General features: G+C 38.0%; 1 protein-coding gene across 1 annotated transcript in view; it reads left to right on the forward strand.

Annotated features, from left to right (window-relative positions):
- The window catches only part of PLCL2 (phospholipase C-like 2), a 106005-nt gene extending 84530 nt beyond the window's left edge, over positions 1-21475 (forward strand). Inside the window, exons 5-6 of the mRNA XM_009888923.1 lie at positions 10926-11035; positions 20211-21475. Of these exons, the coding sequence (XP_009887225.1) occupies positions 10926-11035; positions 20211-20390 (290 nt within the window). The 3' untranslated portion in view covers positions 20391-21475. The remainder of the gene's footprint in view (positions 1-10925; positions 11036-20210) is intronic.
- Positions 21476-23141: the final 1666 nt, after the last annotated feature.

A 23141-nucleotide genomic window follows, 5' to 3' on the forward strand; every position in this document is an offset into this window, starting at 1 on the left:
CAACTGAGTTTTTATCAGAAAAGTGAAAGGGAATGACTAGATCAGTTGTTCCCAACATTTTTATAGTTACCCCTGATGTGAGGGACAGTTTGCCGTGTTCATAGTTGGATAAGCTGAATTTGTTAATCCATGTCTTCTTAAATACTGCCTCTCAGCAGCAAGTCTTGACTTTTGATTAGAAGCCACTGCATTTAAACTATGGCTTCATATGTGGGGTAGTGAAGAAATGCTGCTTTACCTGTTACCGTTGGACTTCATAACCGAGCGGTATTTAATGTCTTTGACTGCATCAGTAGGACATACTGATCTTCAAGTTAGATCTTAGAATCAGATACTTTACTATGTTTTTCGTGAGGTTCGCTGTTAAAACTAAACAATCTACAATCTACACCATCACATAAACTCTCCAAATCACCTGTTAGAATAAAATAGCACTTAAAGGCCCCTCTCAGCCAGCGTCCATTCTTCTAAAATACCTGCTTTTCTGTGTTTTCTCCTTGTTCCCAGTTTTCCTAGGACAGCTATCAAATTGTTTTAACTCCTTTCTCCATACTTGTCACAACATCACTGTGAAGGTTTATTTGCACAGTAGACTGTCTCCAATAGTTAAGGAAATGTGTGAATAAAGGGCATATAGCAGGGAATCCTTTTCCTCAGGTCTCTCAACTTTCTTTCTTTCTTCAGTCTGTTATTTTACCTGTTTTTTTTTTTCCTCTTTTACTCTATCTGCTCCGTTTTTTCTACATTTTTTGTCCTAATTGTCCTTCTTCATCAAGCAACCTCACTAAGCATCTCCAGGTGCAGCTCCACTGCAGCTCAGGCTATACTGCCGTAGCATATACTCCCTGGCTCTGTAATCCTGTTCCTCTCCTGGGCCACATTCTACTGCGGGACGGAGGGAGTGAAGAATTCCACTTAGATCAACTTAGGTAGCATGGGTGAATACACAATCGATCTTTTTTCTTTATGGTCAAATCTCTCTCTCCATTGTTATTCACACCAGTCATACACTGTACACCGTATTTTTCATATATTGCTCCTCATACGTAGCTTGCTGTAATACCTTGGATGGGGTTGGTTTTTTGAGGAATCTCATCTATTTTGCACAAGGGTGGATGATTCCTAGGATACATTTCCCATATGTCTGGATGTTCTTAGTGATCTCACTTGCTGCTCTCAGGGCAAACGCTTAAGACTTTTGTATCGCTCTCCTGAGTTTGCCCATTCACATGAAGCCTTGTTTTTTCCTGCTGTTAATGCAATTCTAGCCCAGTAGAAGATCAGCTCGTATGAATGATGACTGTCTAGACCTACATGTTAAACTTTCAGCAACCTCAGTGAGCAAAAATGATTGGAAAATTTGGTTATGGAAATCAAAATAAAGTTGTAAGAGGCTAAAATAGAAATCTTGATTTTAAGTAGCCTTTCCCAGTACAGAGATATTTACAAAATTAATTTGTTATATTAGCTTGTAGTTCGTATTTTTTAGCAGTTGCCTTCTACATGGTAAAATGATTAAAGAGGCAGGATTAATTATATCTCTTAAGATATTGAGAAATATACTAGAGTGCACAAATACAGCAGACATTTTATGTACTAAGGTTGGCTCAAAGGCTACACTGTTATCCTAACTATAGTCTAATCCAAAAGAGTGGGAAAGGATGAGGACTCTGTCTATTCCCCCCTGGACTATCTGTATCTACATGTGACAGCATAATGGGTACAACAGCTACTGACTGAGACTAACCAACAGTTCCAACCTATCCATAGATGAGGGTTAAAAAAAATCAGAGTTAGTAAATTGTTGTAATCAGTATGGTTGAAAGACAAACTTTGTAATATGTGTTATTAGCTAAAGTGCTGAAAAGCTGTACAGGCTTTGAGATACACATTCTGCTTCATGTTTTAAACAATAGCAACAAACAATAACAATTACAGGTTGGCGAAATGGCTCTAACACTAACACTAATTGTGTTAATCAGGCAATTTGAAAGAAAAAGGTATCCAGGTTCTCTAGACCAGAAGGTGATATTAAGGAAAGGAGGAGTTTAATTTCTGTGGAAGTGAAAGAGAGAATACTTACTATTGCCAGTGAAACAATGTGGGCTTAGCAGGATCTGAAGACTGGGAGAAATTACAATGTGCCATAAATCAATGTCATTATTAAGTCTGCTTTCTAGCATTCAATAAAATCAGGATCTTTTTTCCTTGGACTTTCATTGGTCTCTCTTGAGGATCAGAGCTGATAAATAAAAGATGGATACAGCAGTCTGTGGGGAAAAAAAAAAAATCCTTTCCCTTGTAGCTCTGTGTTTCTGCTCTTTATAGACAGTATTAATTCATTCTTGTACATGGTGGTGCCTTAACTTCACTCACGTTCAGAAATGTAGTCTGTCTTCACGGAGGACTGTCCTTGTGCATGAAAGTTTTCCCTGCACTGGGGGTGAAATGTCAAGAGTGTGCTTTTCAGAGCAGATGTTTTAATATGTGAAGGCTTGGTTTTCTGTGTATTTTGTGTGTGCTGTTTTGGAGGTACAGAAAAAGTGCGTGGGTTTTATGTGTTTTGTAGCTTGATATGAATTTTGTTGACTTTGGTGTCTAAAAGGTTAATGTTACGTAGGAGCGTTCTTGAAAGTGTTTGAGGAAGGTGGAGTTGGAACTCCTGGAAGTGACCAGGTTTTAATTAAATCAAGGCCAGGTGTCACAGATGTCATCTTTATAGCTTCATAACAACATAAGTTTGGTGCTGCAGCTGGTTCATAAAGAAGTTGGTGACCATCTTATGTCATAAGTGGTTCCCCAGCATTAAAGAAAGCGTTTTATATTGAAAACTGAATTATTGTGATTGTGCATAAAACTGGATGAGGCTGAATCAGAAGACTAAATACTAATTTTGTCCTTGCAGAGAGGATGGCTTTAGACAGGCTGTGATGCCGTTGTTTTTGGGGATGTTACAATTATAAGGTTATCTCAGGCATAGAATTTGTCTGTGCTACTTTGAAAGAATGAAAGGCCAGCAGGCACTAAAATGTATTTTTAACCATCTAAGTAGAGGCAGTACATGGCTGGCCGTGTGTAGTGAAAATTTCCACTTAGTGTGGAGATACTGCACATTGCCAAAGAAGTTGAAATAATTAAAAAATACTGAACAACTAATTTAGTTAATGTATTATTTAGTCAAATATTAATCTAAATATTTTGAAATAATTCAGACCTGGAGCTTTTTGAAGCTGAAGCACAGCACACTCAGAATCTGCAATGAAATTCTGATTCTCTAGTTATGATGTAAAATGTTTTGGGTGACTTCAGTGGGAAGCAGGTGGTTGGAAGTACTCGAGGATCTAATCCTTGTTCCTGTTATGACTCAGTTTTTGCTCTTAGCAGTGATCCTTAGATAATACAGAGGTGCTCTAAGTATTAATTTATTACGGTTAATTTGAAATCTTCATCTGAAAAGTGTTCTGTAAGCAAAATATGTGAGAATTTACAAGTATAGTGACTTCTGTTGCTACTCTAACATGATTTATTTGGTATATTATTGATGTTATCTGGTAGCCAATCACTTTTCTGATAAACTTTGTTTTAAGAGGAAATTGTTTGTGAGGTTGAAATACCTGAGTATCTAAGGAGGATCACCTGAAATAAAAATATTAAGAAATGTAGTTAATTCCGTAAAAAATTAAAGACCTGGCTTTTACGGATGTGGCCAAGTGTAGCAGTTCTATGTGCAGATTAGGTATTTATATGTGGAAATGAGTACTTAACGGCTTAAAGTCTTTCCTAGAATTCTTTCTTTTCCTATACTCCCATTTAACCTGCACAGTGTAGGAATAAATGTATAAAGTGCTTTCTTGGATTTTTTTTCTTGTAAAGAACAAATCTGTGTGTGCAAGTTGTTCACAGAAACTTTGTAAGCATTCAAGATGAATGTACATAGTAATTGAGCTGCAATATGTGGTAACCTAATCAAGAGCTGTATAGTATTTTCCTTCCATTTTAAAAATATTTAATGTTTATTTCATTTTTATTACTTATTACTCTTTTGAAAATTATTTTGGTTGCTTTTAAATCAAAATGCTCTACCAAGAATGAAATAAAATATATTTGGCTTGAATGAAGTTAAGTGCTTACCGGCAGTATTATCAGTGTGTATTTTACGTAGTTATAGGCAAATATTGTTTGTTACCCATTTTATGTTAGGCCTACTCAGTATATGCATTTATTGCGAAAATTATACCATTGTGCTATTTCATTGATAAAGTTTTTTGTTACGAGTAAAAAACCTATACCAGAAGGAGCCCACCTGCTGTGTAGTCATGTCTTGGCTAGGTTGTAAATCATGCTCTTGGCAAGAAAGCTTTCATCAAAGAAAACAAATGAGTATGTCAAGTAGAAGTTTGGCTTTAGAAATAGAGTATAGCAAGTGGTGTGCTTGCTTTTGCTAAGGATTCCTTGAAAAATTAGTATCTCAACTCTCAGTTAAAGAAAAGGTGTGATTTTTTTTTAATAAACTGAGGTTGTATGCCAGGGCTTTGTGATAGTAACTCTTACAAAAACAAACAAAGTACAGAGTTCCAAACAGTCTGAACTCCAGACCTACATGTTTCAGTGTCTTTTCACATCTTGATTTTAATAAAAATACAGTTATTGTCAAAGTTTTCCAACAAAGATATATGTATTGTACAGTAAAAAAGCAAAAATATAAACACACGCAGCTCAGAGACTTAAGGCTACTTGGGTATTATATGCAATTTATATTCTTCATTTATATTATTCCATTGGTTTAAAAATAGCAGAATCACTTGTGCTGCCTTATATGTCACATTTTAATCTTAAGTATACTACCCTGGAACTATAGCAAAAGCTCAGTAGTGGGAGGAATAGCTAACTGAATTTCAAGAGGTGTCATTTCTAGTTCATAATAAAGGATAGTGAATTTCATATGAGGTCATTTCATTTTGAAGAAATTAAGACACTAGTTTTTCCAAGCTAAATACAGTTGGAGATGAGTAACTTTTAATAGTATCTGCAATGCTGTTTCTGAAATACATCCCCAAATAAAGCTTTTCCCTGAAGGTACAATGTTGGCACTACAAAGCCAACATGTCCAATATGCAGGGCAGCAACAGAAATACATCTTCCTTGTTCCAGCATTTCAAGCATCAGCAAAACAGTAACATGCATATTATAGGCTCACATGCTTCTAAGTTATGAAAGGTTTTGGATCTTCTGAACATATTTGTGCCAATTGAAATATTGATTAAAAATCCACAACTATAAAATAAAGCTAAGATTCTAATTTGGAAGTTATTCTGACAAGTGATGGCTCAGAATTCTTATCAGCCCATCGAGACTGTTGTACCGCCTTGTATGTTTTATTTAGGGAAGGTTTTTGTTATTGAAGTATGTCATAGTAATAAGACATCCCAGTTTCTATACTGTCATATCCGTTCTTGTTTAGTTTATAGACATAAACATTCCATCAGAAAATGCTGAGCATAAATTAATGCAGGTTTGATGTCTGACATGTAATATTATTTCGAGGATTCATTGTGCAGCTGGTTGAGGAAACACAGGTCTGGAAGGTCTTGAAGCCTACATCCAGCTACAATTTTTGGAAATTGATCATGTCAAGCTCTATTTTAAAAAGAATATGAGTTTTTGATTTGAGTAATTTTCTCTTTTTCAAGGCTGTCTACAGCACCACATCTACAATGGTATAAATTTTACATAAATTCCAATTTTACTGCTGGGCATTCATCCTCATACTGTCCTTTAGCTGAAAAGATTCTTTGATGTCCAAGGTCTTACCTGACCAGTGTGTATCTAGAGAGCAGTTACTCCTCTTTTGGCTTTCTTTTTGCTAGACTAACCAAGCAAATTTTTATTAGTCTCCTCACATGCTATAGGGTTCCTTTTGCATTGATTAGCTTTATAGCACTTCTCTTTTCCCCATGCTGTTTGAAGTTACTGAAAATGGGAGAAAATAACAGTACATAAAGTTTTGGAAGAGCCGCTTGAATGGTAAGGTATTCCCAGGAGGGATGAAGAAATGGTAGAGCCATCTAATGCATTCCAGGATTGGGGGGAAGGGTCTGAGAGAGGGGAAAAAACAAGACAATCATGAAATTCAAGTTAAACTAATCAGCATTCACCGGGGAACCAGAAAGTGATTTAGCACTGAAGGGGAAAATAATTTTTTGGAAATACTGAAGGACTGTGTATGAGAACGCTTTGATAAAAATAAGTGTACTGCAGTACACAGAGAAGGATATGCTGTGAAATCTTTGATTATGATTGAGAAAAGTTGTTGGCAGTATTTTATTCAGTTTAAAAACCTGCTGTTGAATCATGTTATTGCTATTTTGTTTCATACATTATAGTGTATTTACATGACTTAAAATAGCTGGGGTGAACATTTCACTGACCTTTAACATGGGAGACTTGAATCATATTATAAAAGATGGAATTGGTTTTGTTTTGCAAGAATAGGAAATACTATGGCTTCTGTCAGGTAGCCCTTACTTACAGTGGAGTAGGGGTGACCAGACTTCCTAAAGCAGCTTACACGAATTAAGTGCCCCAATATTCCACAAGCAGAAACTCAGATGGGAGTCAAGTAATGACGCTTGAAACCTCATCACCGTGTCATAAGCAGTAAATTTACCACCGTTTAACAAGTTCAAGAAGGGTAAAAAGGTTTCATCCTGGAAACCATTTCCAAACACTTGAAGGACAAGAAGGCGATTGGGAAAAGTCAGCATGGATTTACAAAGGGGAAATTGAGCTTAACCAACCTGACAGCCTTCTACATTGAGGTGACTGGCCTGGTGGAGGACTAGAAAGCAGTGGATAGTTTTTACTTTGACTTTACTGAGGCTTTCAACACTGTCTCTCATAACATCCCCACAGACAAACTAAGGAAGTAAGTAGAGGCTAGGTGAGTGGGCAGTGAGGTGGACTGAAAACTAGCTGACCAGCAAGACTCAGACCGTTGTAATCAGCACCATGAAGTCCATCTGGAGGACAGTCAATAGTGGTGTGCCCCAGGGGTTGATACTGAAGCTACCACTGTTTAAACATCTTCCTTTATCACCTGGATGATGGGGAGGAGCACATCCTCCGCAAGTTGACAGAAGATACAAAACTTGGAGGAGGTTGGATACAGCAGTCTGCTGAGTGCTGCTACTCAGAGAGACTTTGACAAACTGGAGAAGTGGGCTGAGAGGAACCCCATGAAAAGGGTTCAGCAATGACCCCATGCACGCACCAGTCCAGGCTGGAGGCTGACTGGCTGGAAAGTAGCTTCAGAGAAAGGGACCAGGGCATCCTGGTGGACAAGAAGTTGACCATAGGTAAGGAAGGGCACTGCCAGAAGATTGAGGGAGGTGATTGTTCCCCTCTAGGCAGCATTAGTGAGGCCATATCTGCAGTGCTGCATGCAGGTCTGGACTCCTTAGTACAAGAGAGACGCAGACATATTGGTGAGAGTCCAGAAAGGGACACAAAGGCGATTTATGAATGGACTGGAGCATCTTTCATATGAGGAGAGCCTGCGAGAACTGGAACTCTCCAGCCTGGAGCAGAGAAGACTCAGTGGAGAGCTGGGGGGGTCAAACACTGGAAGAGGTTGCCCAGAGAGGTTGTGGAGTCTCTGTCCTTGCTGATATTCAACACCCAACTGCACACTGTCCTGGGCAGCTTGCTCTACCCCACCCTGCTTTGAGCAAGACAGCTGGACTAGATGATCTCCAGAGGTACCTTCCAACCTCAATGATTCTATGGAAATAAGGATTTTTGCAAAGTTGGCATCTCCAATCAAAAGAAGCTTTTAGAACTGACCTTTCTGGCTCAAGATGACAATCAATAATGATTTCATTATAGATAAAAACATTTGTGGAATGGGCACAAATTAAAGCCAGGAAATTCCATCTGAACACAAGAAGAATACACATCCTATATAATCTGTGATCACTTAGAAAATTGTGGATAATATCCTTTTTAACATCTGCCAGTATAAATGGAAAACATGAGTAACTTGTACTTTTTGGATTAAGCAGGTGGTGTATGCAGATATCTATTCAGAGTGATAAATCAGGTCAGTATTATGTCTGTTATCGTCCAGGAGCTCTCAGACAGTTCAAAATTACTAACGGACTAATAATTCTAGAAGTAATTAAGCCTTGTAAAAGTAATTTGCTTACTATATCTTAAGTAGAGCGAGAACTGAATTTTTACTTGTAAGGAGATAGAAAATCCTGTGTATTTATTGAAAAGAAAAACATTTAACATTCAGTTTTCTTTGCAGGGATATCTTAAAGGCACTTTTACGTGAGTTTACAGGGACATAGTTTTCATTTTATTAATTTAGCTGTAAATGAAAAGCTCTTTCCTCTTTTTTCCTTTTTCTGTTACCTTCTAAGAAGTCAGTTTCATTTTGGAATTTAACACTTTTGTTACTGCTTTACACTATTAATGCATGAAATAATTCCAAGGCAAAATGCAAGAAAACAAAGCAGGGACAGAGAAGGGGAATACCAAGAGACATATAGGCCACCGTTACATGCTGTGCTGCATTCATACTCTAAAATTAAGTTGTCCATAGATTGTGTAGCAAATATCATTAATTCCATTCAGCAGATGGAAAAACTGAGACTAAGAGATGAAATAATCCGTTTCAATTTATTAGGCAAACTAGTAGTAGAAGCAGAAATAAAATTCAAATCTACTTGTCCCTGGTTGTATGTTTGGACTTAATAGCTTTAGTTTAGCATGATAATGAGGAGTTGCCCTATCCAGTCCATAAGAGATGTTAAGGACGGGGGTGATCAGTGCTGTTTAAACAGAAGGCAGTTGTTTGCTGAGGGTTTACGGGTGTGTGCCCTGGTAGGATGATCTGACTTTGTTTCATTTTCTAATAAAGGCCACTGAGATGTTGCTGCTGACTGCCAGGAATATTTAGCTGGAGTGTAATGGCTTTGACAGAACAGAAATGTAACATAGTATGAGTGTAAAGAAGGAAAAGACTACCACAAAAGGTAGTCAGCGAACCAGAAAAGAGCTCTTCTGTCTCTGTGTTTGAGATACTAGTGATTTTGTAACATAAGAATAATCTGAAATCTACAAAGCACCAATTTCACATCGATCGTGCAGGCCCTCACCATTATTCTTAATCTCTCTCTGAGTGGCTTCACGTCAAGGTTATTATCGATCACTGGTGCCTGTGGATTTGAAGGGCAGTATTTATAAAGATGGAAATGAGGTACAGAACTCCAAAAGTTTAGCAGTATAGCCTCTGAATTCATGGTACAGATCAGGAAATCTGTATTTTTATGGTGGCTCTAGAAATGTAATGTTGTAAATATGGATCTGTGCATAATCTTTCCATGATCATATTTGGAATTTATTTTTTTGGATGATGTGAACAGGAAATGGATACTTGGAAACAGTAATGCATGAATGAACTGTAATTTCTCACCTGGTTAGAAATCTGTTTTGGGGAAATAGAATATGAATGTTTTACTTGAGGCTGTACTGTAGAGCCAGAGTTAAAGCTATGGAGAAGTGTTTGAAATAAAAAAGATGCAGTAGTCTAATTCAGGGGAAATATTTGACATTTATTTTCTTTGTAATAAAATTTGAAATAGTAAGAAAGGCTAAAAAGAATGATCTGTTCTTTCAAATGAATTTATGAACAGTTTTAAAAATGTGTATATATATGTAGATAGGAGTAAGGTAAGGGAATGTACAATGAAAACATTCAGTCATACCTCTGTCTTGTAATGAGACCTGAGTGCGGGGTAGAGAGCTTGCAAAGAAGAGATAATGTCCTTGAAAGCCAGTCTACTTTAGGATTGTCAGCCAATGCAAGTTTGTATAATTATTCCATGATAAATAATTACATGTAAGTTTTGAAACACATATACTCACTGGGCAAATAGAAGATCTCAGCATAGTTAAAATTATAATTTTTAATTAAGCTATAACTTGCTTTTACGTTCATAGGTGTAAGTCACAACCACTTGCCACCTTTTGTCCTCAAAATACCCTTTACGTTATTACTGATTACCGAGAACACAACTTAATGTATAACTTCCATAGGAGAGTTGCTGTAATCCATGTTGGGTTGATGTGTGTACCTGTGGGAGGACATTTTATTTCCCCTGTATGAAGGCGACTGTTTCAAATTTATTTTTATATGACTTGTAACATCAGCTTGGAAAGCAAATTATTTTCCTTACAGCTGTGCAGTGCACTGGGTTAAAACTAAAGCTCTGGTCATTCTACTCAATGTTTAGATCAAGCTAATCTGAATTTTGGCAAAAATTTTCGGTTTGGAGTTTGTCAGATAGAGGTTTTGTGGACACAGTGGTTTACATGGGTGTGATAAAACATCCTTAGCGGTTTGCTTGGCATTCCTCCTTCACAACTATTCCTTTTCTCCTCCGGAGTAGGGTGACAAGGTTGTTTTCTGGGCTGGTCCCAGCATATAAACTGTTAGCTGGACAACTGTGTTTTAAATTTAGTGCATAAAAGAGCAAGGCACAAAATAAATGTGTGGGCATTGAGTATTTAATGAAATTACTGTTCCCATTCTACAGCAACTCACAAAAAGGTTTTTACATATGGTGCAGCAAATTCCGTTGTGCTTAAAGAATATTTTTGTATGGTAAATATTTGCTTTGCTCCATCTTTGTATGGCAGTGACCCAACAGGTATTTCAGTGTGGTTTTTGGCTTAGAGAGATCTGTGTATATTGGCATGTTGTGTAACGTTGCACATTACTAGATCAGGTACATTTGTGCTTTAAGAGTAAAATTTCTGAAGCTTTTTCACTGTCATTTTGCCTTATGAATTTCAAATCTCTGTGATCAAAAAATGTGTTAAAATATATACTATATTCCTCCCTCTTTTATTCTCCACAGCAATGGAGTTTCACGAAAACCTGCACAATATAGGAGCAAGAGAAGGCTTAAAAGAAAGAAAACTGCAAAAATCAGTAGAAAGTTTTACATGGAACATTACAATTTTAAAGGTAATGTGTCTTCCTTTGGTTAATTACTGTATTTTTCCATTCACAACTGACTTTCTAATATTGTTACTGGTCATTACTCTGTGTTACAGTTCAACTGGATTTATTCACTTTTATAACCCTATTCAGTTGAGTTCGTATAACTTGAAAACACAGCAGACTCTCTATGTGATTTTTTTTCCTTTTCTATTGTTGGGGGGGGTTGTTTCATTTAGTTTGTCTGACATTTTCTTCTTACAACCTTTTAACATTAACAGGATCCACTGTAATCTTGAATACATGGGTGAAACAATGAATATTGATTTCTGTGAAGCGACTCGAGCTGGGAGGAAGCTATGCTGCTCTTTAAACCCTGCTTTGTGATTTGAAAGGGAGTAAGAGTATTAAGGTTAATGTAGTTATTGAAAAACAAAAGGGAAGCTGTTGCTATTTCAGTCAGTGATGAATGGTGATTAATGATACATACAAATTGTATTAATAATCCAGACTGGAGTAAGTTGACTGTATATGAGCTAGAGATTCTCCTTGCATTTTGTCAAGCACGTTTGCTTACGTTTTGACACAGTAAGTGGTGAAGTATAAAAAAAATTTCAGCCAGAGACCCTCAGGAAATTAGAATGTGGAACAGTTCAGGTTTCTTATTGCTGGTCTTTCATCTCAGAGTATGTAAAAATTTATAGAGATAGCAAAACTGCCTCCCTTAATTTATTCCCTTGACACTATCCTTCTAGCCCAAATTATTCAAGTTTTGTGTTTACATCCACTAAGGAGTTTTTCTCTCCCCCTCAATCAACTATTTCATCACTGCATTAAACTATGAAGTCTGTTTTAATTAAAAAGAAAATTATTTTCTCCCACATATTTTTTTATTTTTGGTTGTTAATGAAAATATAATTCCCTAACACCTCTTCTTCCAGTGAACTACTACAGAAAAGCAGTAATACACATGTATTTCCAGCTTTCCATGTTGTTTTCAACTGTTAAGCTTTTCACAGTGTTGCTTGGTGCTCTGGTCCCCCTCGTGTTACGCTGTACAAGTCCAACACAGAGGAAAATCAAAAAGAGGTTAAATTTGCTACAGCGTGCACAGTTAATACATTCTAAAAATATGTGTGCAGGTTCTGCTTATAAGTAAAAGGACCAGACTATCACTTTTCTTTTATTAGAGTGGAGTTTCCTGAAGAGAGTGTATGGGATGTGTCAAGTACCATTCCTGTGCTATGTAGGAGATAGAGAAGAGGGGAGTCAGTTCAGTGGGTTTGGACAAGTGTGAAGGAAATCGATTCTTATCCCTTCTTTACTTTTCCGTCAAAGGTATCAGATACCAGCTTGAATAGGCAAACCTATTTTAATGCTGCCTGAAACAGCAGTGCCTTTGCTTCATCTCTGCTTTCTATTCAGAACATAAGGGTTGGGGGGGTACGTTTGCAGTTGATGAGCAGCTGAAATGTGAAGTCGTGATTTCTGCGTGAACCGGGAATCAGAGCACCCACATGGTAGATCTGGCTCTTCAGAGCACTGAAGGGCTTTTGTGCATATCCTTAGGATTAACATAATTATGAAGTTAAAAGGCCTTCCTTTTCAAGAGACTATTGGGAAAATCTCTTCAACATTGACTTGGGTTTTTTCTACTTGCAGATTAAGGTCCTTTCTGCAGGAAGGTACAATTTGCCCTATAATTAATACTTTATAAAAAAAATATGGTGGGATGTTTAATCAGCCTGTTGTTGAAACTTTAACAGGAGGTGTTATGGAAAGTTATGGTATGTTGTTACATTTTAAAAGTTATTTACAAATATTATGGTTCAAATAGGCATCAATTAAGTGCTGTTATTCACAGATGCACAGAAAGTTAGAGGTTGTGATTTGTTTGAAGTAACACATTGAGGTTTTTCACTCCAAACTCTTAACTATAGGCTGTAACCATAACATCTCTTGCATTATGTAATTAAATAGAAGAAGTTTATCAGTTTCTAAGACTTTTCCTGTCTGGAGAAAAAGACCTGCAAGCATAATTTTTATCTAACACTATATTTTTCCATTTGCGTTTTCCATTTTTCCAATTCTTTAAAAAATATGTGAGGACACGGATGGAAAGTAAATGCCCACATCTTTTAGAGTAAAAATTGATTGGAAGAGTGACAATCTAAGCCACTTGAAGAAGAATTTCTCTTTTCCATTGAATTCCATGCCTATGTCAAATTAACTTCCTTCTTGAAGAGAACAAAAATACCCCCCTGTCTATTCAGTGGCCCAAATTTTGCTGTTCAACAAGCAAAACAGTTGAGCAACCAACACAACGAAGGCAGTGCCATGCTTAGATGGATTTAACTTTTTATTGTTCTTGTAATTAGGAACAGTATTTTACATGGTCTCTTGGCTATGATTTAGGAATTGCTGTGTTGCTCTGAACAGCATTACTAAATAATTTTTCATGAGCACCATCCTCAGCTCCCTCACAGAGGAATCGCAGAATGCTCACGTGGTGTGGCTGATGTATTTTCCAAACCGATTAAGCTGCATTTTACCCTCGAGGTATATATTGATCTTTTTTTTTTTCAATTGGGACGTTTTGACTACAGTTGATGCAATGGAACCTTTGATAAAATAACAAAATTGACAGCTTAATTCTAGGGGAACTTTTTGTTTAGAACATCTGACGTAGCTATTAAATATCTATGTGTGTGTGCACGCACACATGTTACAACCACTATTTTAAGGGATTTTATTTTTCCTAATTTAACGCCATGTGGCCAAATTTATTATTGGTATCGTATGTTTGAATTCCGCTAAATATCTCGTTCAGTTTGTGTATGTGTATATGCACGCATTCCCATTCTTATGCACCTCATATGTGCACATACAGATATTTGTTTAACTTCAGAACATCACTTAGAGTAAATTAGTCTGCTTTAGTGAACCTTATTGTCTATCTGAGAGATTTAGCGATTGTACAGTATTAGAATATTCCTGTTTTTCAAATAGGCAGTTTGCAAGATCGTTTGCATGTAATTTATTTATTGTTATTACTCAGACCGATAGCGCTCATGTTTTCTAAACATAGATAATCACATTTCCTGCCAGAAAGAGTACACAGTTGAAGAAAGAAAATCACTCTAAGTACTGTTGCAGCAAATTCCTACAAACAACATAATGTAACAATTTATGGACTTTCCTGGCATAGCAAAACTTTGAAAAAAACCTATATAGGCTCAGAAATTGAGATGCCCATAAGAAGAGCATAACAGGTTCTTTAAATTAGTCTTTGCAACAAAGAGCTGTTCTGAACATATAGGGAGAGTTCAATGGAGGTAACGCAGAATGAAGGTGGGTTTCCTAACTCCAACATTTGTTAAGTGCTTCTTGTTGGCTATGAGTTTTTAGACACGTCACATTAGACATCATGAATTACTTTCTCTTGAAAGAAATCCCAAGGCATGCAGTTCATGACATCTGTTATCTCTGTAATGACATTGGTTCTGCACCTACATTAGTTTTAAAAATGTATGTATAAACCGAACACTTGAGGCACTTACAACTTCTTGAATATATATATTTTTAAAAAATCATCTGAATTTTATGGACCAAATCTGCAAATGGATTCAGGCAGCACTGTTGTCACAGTGGGTCATTAGTGAAACCTCTAATAGCTGCTGCCTAGTCCTGTAGGTAACTCATGAAACCTCCCTCATCCTAGTTCAATTTATATATCTAAAACTACTGGTCTCTTGATGTTGCTGGGCTGATGGGACTTTGGCTCCTGATTAAACCCATATTTAGAAGTTAGGAAGTTGTGTCCTTTATGTCCTGATTCTGTAAATGCACTCACAGCACGTCAGCTGGGCATGGAGCACTGCAGTGTGTCCCATTGTACCTAGCAGCCACTGCTCAGAGAAGTGCTTTGAGAAAGGGATACCGGCTTCTTTTCCGGGTACAAGCTTTGGGTCCCAGAAGCTGAGCTAAAGCCCAGTCATTACTGGTACTGTTTCTTGGGATTTTGAGGGGGAAAGGGTACTCGTGCAGTTACTTCAGATGTCATCTCTTCGGTTTTAATTTCATGTTCACACACTCACTGAAGAACCTGTTAACCCAAAATCACGAGTGAATACATACCAAGTTATAAAGGTAGCTGTGCTGAGGCATTCTAGTTGGTGCTATATCTGATTGGCTCTGCAATAACTCATTTCATAGGTAAGAGAACATTTTGGTTTTGTTTTTAATTACCTTTCAAGAGTTATGATATAAAAGCACTGCCTCTTTAGCTGGGAGCTGAAAGCGTCAAAACAAACAGATTTGTATTGTTGATTTAAAAAAAACAAACCAGAGTAGTTGACGCAGGCATGTTGGGACAGAGAGGTATGAAGGATATTGAGTTGGGCTTCCACATTAATTCACATCCTTTATTGTTGCTGTTTATTAAAAGCTTATGAATGAATATCAAGTTTTGTTCTTTGATGTTCTTTAAGGTCTTTTTCATGTCTGCCTACAAAACAGCTTGGTGCTCGATTCATTTACTGAATCTTGTAAACATCAATATGTGAAGCAGATATTAAAGTGCTGAGTTCTGTTAGTGAATTTTAACCACGGTGAAGGAAAGGGAACGGTGATTGCTGTCTGCTGGCGTGAGGACAGCACTCTTGCAGTGCTCTGCCCTTGTGATGTTCAGGGCCTGTTGTTCCTAGATGGGAATTATCACAAAATGCCTGTTAACCACAGTCCTGGGAGTACATTTGAGTTTTGTGGTGTGTTTGCCAGACAACACTAAAGGACTGAATTAATTTACAGTTACCTGAGGTGAAAGGCTGACAGAGGCAGCCCTACCATATAGTGAGAAACATTATTTGGGTTTGGTTCTGCAACTGCTCCAGATTCCAGCACTGAGTTGTCTCTGTGGACCATCTTTGTCTCTTTTAATGTAGGGTTTTTTGTACTTCTTATGGTAAATCTGCTTGACTAGGGTTTGAGCCATTGAGAGGTTTCTTGTATTGGCTTTACAGGACGCATCTTAAGAACAAGTAGCATACAGCCGTTTCGGGCTGGTAAGAAGGTCAAAGGCCTTCTAGTAGCCCATAGATGTGAGAGATTCCTGTGTTCCAGCTTGTAGGCAGCTGACTGTGCTATTAATTTACTCATTAAATCAATGGCACAGGATCTTATGCAGCTACAGAATGCATAGAATATGAAGAATTTAAACTGAATCCTGAGAGCCCCTGGACAAGAGACATTTGATATATAACTAAAAGGAAGGTCTTTGAGTTCTTTTAAGTGAGTGTGGTTTGTGATGGTACACCAACAGAGCTAGACACTTTACGTTAGTTGCACAGACCTCTCTCACTAGAGCTTGTGCTGTATTTGGTAGCAGTGGTTGCTCTTGTTTTGTCTTCCAGGCAAGACTGCCAGCAGATAATGACAACACAGTTGGTTTCACAAACATTTTTTTGTGTTCAGTGGCATTCAGAAATCAATTGCTTCATTCCAAGTGTTGGAGAAGAGGGTATCAAATGTACACAGATTCATTTTTCTGTTTCATCCTGGTCTAAACTCGATCCCACTTGGCTGAATGTGTTTAGTCTGAGCCCCTGTTATCTGCAATAATCCAGCCCCTTATCCCAGATCCTTTCTTGTCTACAAACTTCATCTTCCCTGGTCAGTCTTGTCCAGACATTCCCAGTTCCCTGCTGAAAATCCAGCCATTCCCACTAACCCCTGGATTCTTCCTTCCTCTCTCTCCTCCACTCAGTGTTCTGTTCCCATTTGGTGCCTAATTTTCTCTTTTGGCAGTTTTTTCCTATTGCTTTCCAGTTCATATTGCCCCCTCTTTGCCTCCTCTAAAGATCGTTCCTGATGAGTCTTAATTTTAGTTTTCTCATCACCTTACCTTTCATTGTATCCTGCAATCTTCTCCCTGCTCTACATTTTTGTTTTTCTCTCTCACCAGCTTTCCGTCTCATTGCCAAGCTCTCTTATATTCTTTGAGTTGTTGGTTCTTCTACTTGTCTGTCATTTTCAGGCTTCTTTCAACATGTTGGATTTTGTCAATTCATTTTCTTTTTGGATTCCAATCCCAAATGTTGCCTCAATCTTTCCCTTCTCTGCGCACCTGTCTGGTCCAAATTCAGTGTTGCTGCACTGTGTTCGCTTTTCATTATTTCACAATCTCCTCTTTCAGTGAGATCTACTCTCTGCTTTGTATAGTACAGTCTAACTTCCCTTTCTGCAGTCCTAGACTTCTTGCCAGGTTGGTCTCAGAGATCGCTCTTGCCCCCTCCTTTTCTCCATCTTCCTCCTCGCCAGAGTCCCTGTCCCAGGCTCTTCCTTCCCCTCCTCCAGTCTGGCTTTTGGACTGCCTGCATTGGCAACCAAATGTTGGTGGTAAGACAACTTGGAAAAGCCACACAGGAAAAGCCCAACCTTTCCTTCTAACACATATTCATTATTGTGTGGGAATGGAATATGCATTGTCTTGCCACATTGCTGGGGCTGTCGAGAGATGAAGAATGATCGAGAATGAAATCCTGAGTGATTGTACTAACCATGTTCAAAATCTGATTTTTGTTTATTAAAAGCTCATAACTTGGATCCAGTGCTCTGTGTCCCTGAAGTCATTTGAATTGCAAGTCCCAACCCCAAGTGGGAGTGGGGACGGAAGAATGGGAGATTGTTACAGAAATTGTGACAGCATTTTCCTGTCTTTATTCTCAGAACTGAATGAACCATGTGGATGGGGTTAATGAATATTATTAAATGGTAATAAAATTAAAGTCTGCCAGTGGCAAAAATCCTGCATAGAGAGTATCAGCTGAAGTAGTTAAAGTCTGGCAAGCATATAAGCAACTGAAAGCAGTTTTTCTTTTTTTTAAATGAGAAGTTTTGGGCAACCTTATTAATAGACTGTTGCTAGCAGCTCTGCCTATAATAAACAACTTGATTAAAGTTCCAGAACTATATTCTACTAATCCATGTAAAATGGAACTTGGGTTAGAAACAGATGCACTCCAGATATGACTCATTTAGTCTGCTGGAGTGTTTTAAATTAGCTTTTAGTTGTTTGTCAGTTTGAAAAAAACAAGTATGTGATTTAAAAGAAAAAGTAGTTTCTGTAGACAAAAATATTACTGAAGCTTGTGCTGTTATTGTTGAACTTCTAGATTTTTTTTCTGTCTGGTAATCAGAAAAAAAACCACTTTGGCTATTATAGTCTCGGATAAGAGGAAGGGGGGCATTATTTCTTTGAAGAAAGCAGTATTTGTTTTCAGTTTGTGTGCCTCAAATGCATAATTCTGCTTACTTCATAGGATAGTATTTATATTCTGGTTTTGTCCAACTGCTTTTCTAGCTCTTCTGCTTTATTTTTTAAATCAAAATGTAAAGTTGTCTTTCCACCTTATTGGGCAGAGGAGAGGCAACGTAGCTGTTGTATCTCTAGAAAAGACATTAGTATCTCTTCCAAAAGAGGTGTCTGTCAGGAGCCAGAATTTACACAGGACAGACATGAGTACCACAATTAGAGGAAAAGGTGCAGTCAGTGTTCATACCTTATTAGACATTATAGGAACTGACAGTCTCAAGGTACTTGGGTTGGTTGGTTGGTTTGTTTGTGCGTGTGTTTTTCTCCCCTTCAGTTGGAAATGACACTGTTTGAGATGTGGAATTTTTGAAGCATCGTTTGCTTTTCTGTGAGCTGTGGGGCAGTTCACCTTCGGGAGCGCAGGCACAGCGCAATTACTTTGGCCATTGCAGACTTTCCGCACGTGTTTGTGAACTTCCCCGTGTCCACCAGTAAGACACGCGTGCTCACCATGCGCTACAGGCTTCCTCATTCCCCACATGTGGGCAGGGCAGGCAGATAACGGCTGCGGCAACTGCCTTGTCCATAGTCTGCTAATGAGAGCTGTTGCTGTTAGAGGGCTTTAAACGATACAAAGAAATAGAGTAGCTAATAATGCAGGACAGAGCCAAATCACCTAAGTCTGGAACAGTTTCTCTTATGGCTTTACTTAAAACCTACGTACTGTGAAGAGTAAGATGGCAAGTAAAGGGGGATAGCGCTGAACTGCAAGCAAGCCTGTGAAGTCTTTGTCATCGCTGTCCTTGTTACATGTTGCTTGCCAAACCTGTATTTTCATATTTCATGCTTTGACAAACATTGATCCTTTACCATACTACTGTTGAATGAATCACATTGCTAGGAAAAAAAAATCACAATTTTTTATTATTTTTTTTTTCCCAAAGCAGTTTAACTGCTCCCTGAAGTATTAAAATCAGCATTCACAGTTTTCTCTATGTGGAAACATTTATAGTCCCCATGGACTGAAAATACAGCACAGATTGCTTTCCTGAAAGCTGTTAGGTAGAGATGATCCCTGTTTCTTTGTTTATGCAACCGGTTGGCTTCAGAGCAAGCAAAGAGCTTGGTTCTTCCTAACTTCAAGTAATCCAATAGTGAGTTTTGGTTTGTTTTGGGTTTTTGTGGGTTTTTTGAGCAGGGCAACTGTACCATTAATTTGAAGTAAACAGAAAGGTGGGGGAAAAAAAAAAAAAGAAAAGAATCCTATTATGAATCACAGAATCACAGAATGGGGAGGGTTGGAAGGGACCTCTGGAGATCCTCTAGTCCAACCCCCCTGCCAGAGCAGGGTCACCTACAGCAGTTGCACAGGACGGCGTCCAGGCGGGTTTGGAATGTCTCCAGAGGGGGAGACTCCACCACCTCTCTGGGCAGCCTGTGCCAGTGCTCTGCCACTCTCAAAGTAGAGAAATTCCTCCTCATGTTAAGATGGAACTTCCTATGTTCAAGTTTGTGCCCATTACCTCTTGTCCTATCACTGAGCAGCACTGAAAGAAGACTGTTCCCATCCCCCTGGCACCCTCCCTTTAAGTATTTATAAGCATTAATAAGATCCCCCCTCAGTCTTTTTTTCTCTAGACTAAGACCCAAGTCCCTCAGTCTTTCCTCATAAGAGAGATGTTCTAATCCCCTAATCATCTTTGTAGCCCTTTGCTGGACCCTCTCCTGTCCTTCTTGAACTGGGGAGCCCAGAACTGGACACAGTACTCTGGGTGCAGCCTCACCAGGGCAGAGTAGAGGGGAAGGATGACCTCCCTCGACACTGAATTGTGTATTCTAGAATATACAGACACTAGAATTGTGTGTTCTAACTGCATTTTTTTCTTACAGGGACAAGCTGATCTTCTCAAATATGCTAAAAATGAAGCACTGGAGAATCTTAAACAAATCCATTATGCCACTCTTTCGTGTGGACTCAATAAGCCAGGCACTGAAAATGCAGAAATCTCAAAGCCCCGTCGAAGTCTGGAGGTCATACCTGAAAAAGCAGGTGATGAAAACGGAGAATGAGAGAACGCTCTTCTCGTAATTATGGAGTTTATAACTCTGTGACCAATTGTAGCTGCATAGGACATTTGCTTTGCACTTACTGTTGGAAAATATTTGGAATTTTTAAAGCACAACTGGAGAAGCTAATTACAATCTATTGAAACTGTGAATGTATGTAGCAACTCTGCTTGTGAAGGCAATGATATTGTGTAACACGGAAATTACATTATTGGCCAAAATATAGTATATATGTAAAAGATACTGTAATTCAGTAATAGCGTGCTGAAAAGTTCATTATAGTGCCATAGGGAAATGAACATTTTTAAAATGAGCTGTAACTAGATGGAAAACACTTGACAGAATTTGACAAGATGCCTTGATTTGCAAACGAATCAGATGCACAGGTCCTTTATTTGTTTGCACAGTTTGTTAGTTGTGCTAGTGAGATGAATTATTCTTTTGAAAATCAGGTCGAAACAAGTAGGATCCACGTTTCACACTATATGTAATTCAGCCGCTCAGATATTTGGGTTTGAAGTGGTATTGATTTTATTGTTGAGCCATAAATTAAAATGAGAATGTAATTAGACAGTGATCACTGACTTCAGTGCACTATAGGAGAGCCATTATGTAACAGGAAAATGTGCAATCAATCTGATAGCCTATGTCAGAAGAAGATACATACCTATTTTGCCTAAGATCTTCTGCAAATGTGTGTAGATAATGTGACCAAACTGTAAGCAAAATGTTGTAAATAGTTTTTCATTTTGTGAAGTGAAGTGCTCATATTAAAAAGAGTTTTATGAGATTGCTCCCAGACAAGTAAAGCTTTTAACTAAATTTTAACTTTTTTATTTTTCAAGTATTTTCTTCCTTACAGAATAGGTGATATCTCAATAAGCAGGTTTGTCAAAAAAAAAAAAAAAAAATTGCTGTTCTAATTCTGTTTTGGTTTTCTGACAACATTAGGTAAAGGTATTGTAGCTGATATGCTCATTGTAAAATGACTATACCAACCTAGAGTGTTCTCTTACTGTTTCTGATTTAACAATAAAATGGACTATATAATTACAGAAGCTAATAAATTTGAAGAAAAACAAGCAAAATCCTACAGAGATCAAAATGCACTTTTTATTCAGTTGTGGGGCAAAAGGGGAAGATGGTGGTGTCTGTTGAAAAGTATTGTTTTAGTTAGAGGTCTTCAAGACATGCATTTTACACTGATTTTTATTTTTTTAACCAAGTCAAGATGTTGTTTCTGCATTTAGATTGTAATGAACATCTACATATTTATAACAACCTGTAAAAGTCAATGGAGCTCTGACCAAGAACATTGGTATACTTGCACTTAATCTGAATTATTAGGAACTTAAGTTGATTTTCTAGTCATTGTAAAATTGAAGGGGAGGGAGATGAAAACAGTTTGCATAGTAAATGTCAATTCTTGAGCCTGCACTTTTAAGTGTCAAACTGCAGGGGTTAGGAGCAGTTTTAGAAGGTGCTAAGCTCTTTCAGTGTCTAGTGACAGATTGTATGCCTCAATATTACTATCTTGCCAGGATCTAGTTCGATTCTGTGTTGTACAAAATTAAACATTTAACCTGTGGTAAACACCTGCAACCATTGCTTTTTAGACAGTCCTCTATGTTGTCAGCTGTAAGTCTTCTGGTTTCATCTCAAGTCGATGAGAAGCAACATGAAATTCAGTGTTGTGAACTATATTCCAAGGTAGTATGAAATTAGTCTTCCATGGGCCTGATCTATCAGATCTAAGGCTGAACAAAACAATGTTCAGACAGCTGTATATACAGCTTTTACTGTATATCTACAGCAAAATAACTGTGTTACATCAAGATTCAGCCAGGCCATAAATACACAAGGTCAGTTTCACTTTATCAGAAAACCCAAAACCTAGGCTGTTGGAATTTTACTACTGATTTTTAGTCCTAAATGAAAGGTGTAGACTGTGGAAAAATGTCAGTACAGTTAGCGTGGCTCTTTAAAAAGGCCTAAAAGCCAGTAAAGCTCTATTTGCAGTACTGGCCCATCACTGTTTGCATGGCATTTACAGAATGACATAATTTATATGACAAATGAAGCATTTCTGTAGAGTCTCTTTCTCCAACCAGGTTATCAGAATTGATGGCTTGGGTATTCTTAGCATTTATATATTTCTGTTTAGCACAGTACAACCTTGAAAGAGGTGAGGGAATATTGAAAGTATTAAACAGTTCGATGTTTTTTTCTTTGTTTTAAGGCAAAAAAAAAAAAAAGATGAATATCACATCAGCTGAGGCTGACAGATTTTGTATGTTCAACTCTGCAATATGTATCATAGAATCACAGAATCATGGAATGGTTAGAGTTGGAAGGGACATAGAAGATCACCTAGTTCCAACCCCCCTGCAATGGGTAGGGACACCTTCACTAGACCAGGTTGCTCAAAGTCCCATCTAATCTGCCCTTGAACACTTCCAGGGATGGGGCCTCCACAGCTTCTCTGGGCAACCTGTTCCAGTGTCTCATCACCCTCACAGTAAAGAATTCCTTCCTAATATCTAATCTAAATCTACCCTCTTTCAGTTTAAAACCATTACCCCTTGTCCTATCACTACATTCCCTGAAAAGAGTCCCTCTCCATCTTTCCTGTAGCCCCCTTTAAGGACTGGAAGGCTGCTGTAAGGTCTCTCTGGAGCCTTCTCTTCTCCAAGCTGAACAACCCCAACTCTCCCAGCTGGTCTTCATAGGAGAGGTGCTCCAGCCCTCTGATCA

Source organism: Charadrius vociferus, unplaced genomic scaffold, assembly GCF_000708025.1.
Source record: "Charadrius vociferus isolate BGI_N301 unplaced genomic scaffold, ASM70802v2 scaffold217, whole genome shotgun sequence".
Taxonomy (NCBI): Eukaryota; Metazoa; Chordata; class Aves; order Charadriiformes; family Charadriidae; genus Charadrius; species Charadrius vociferus.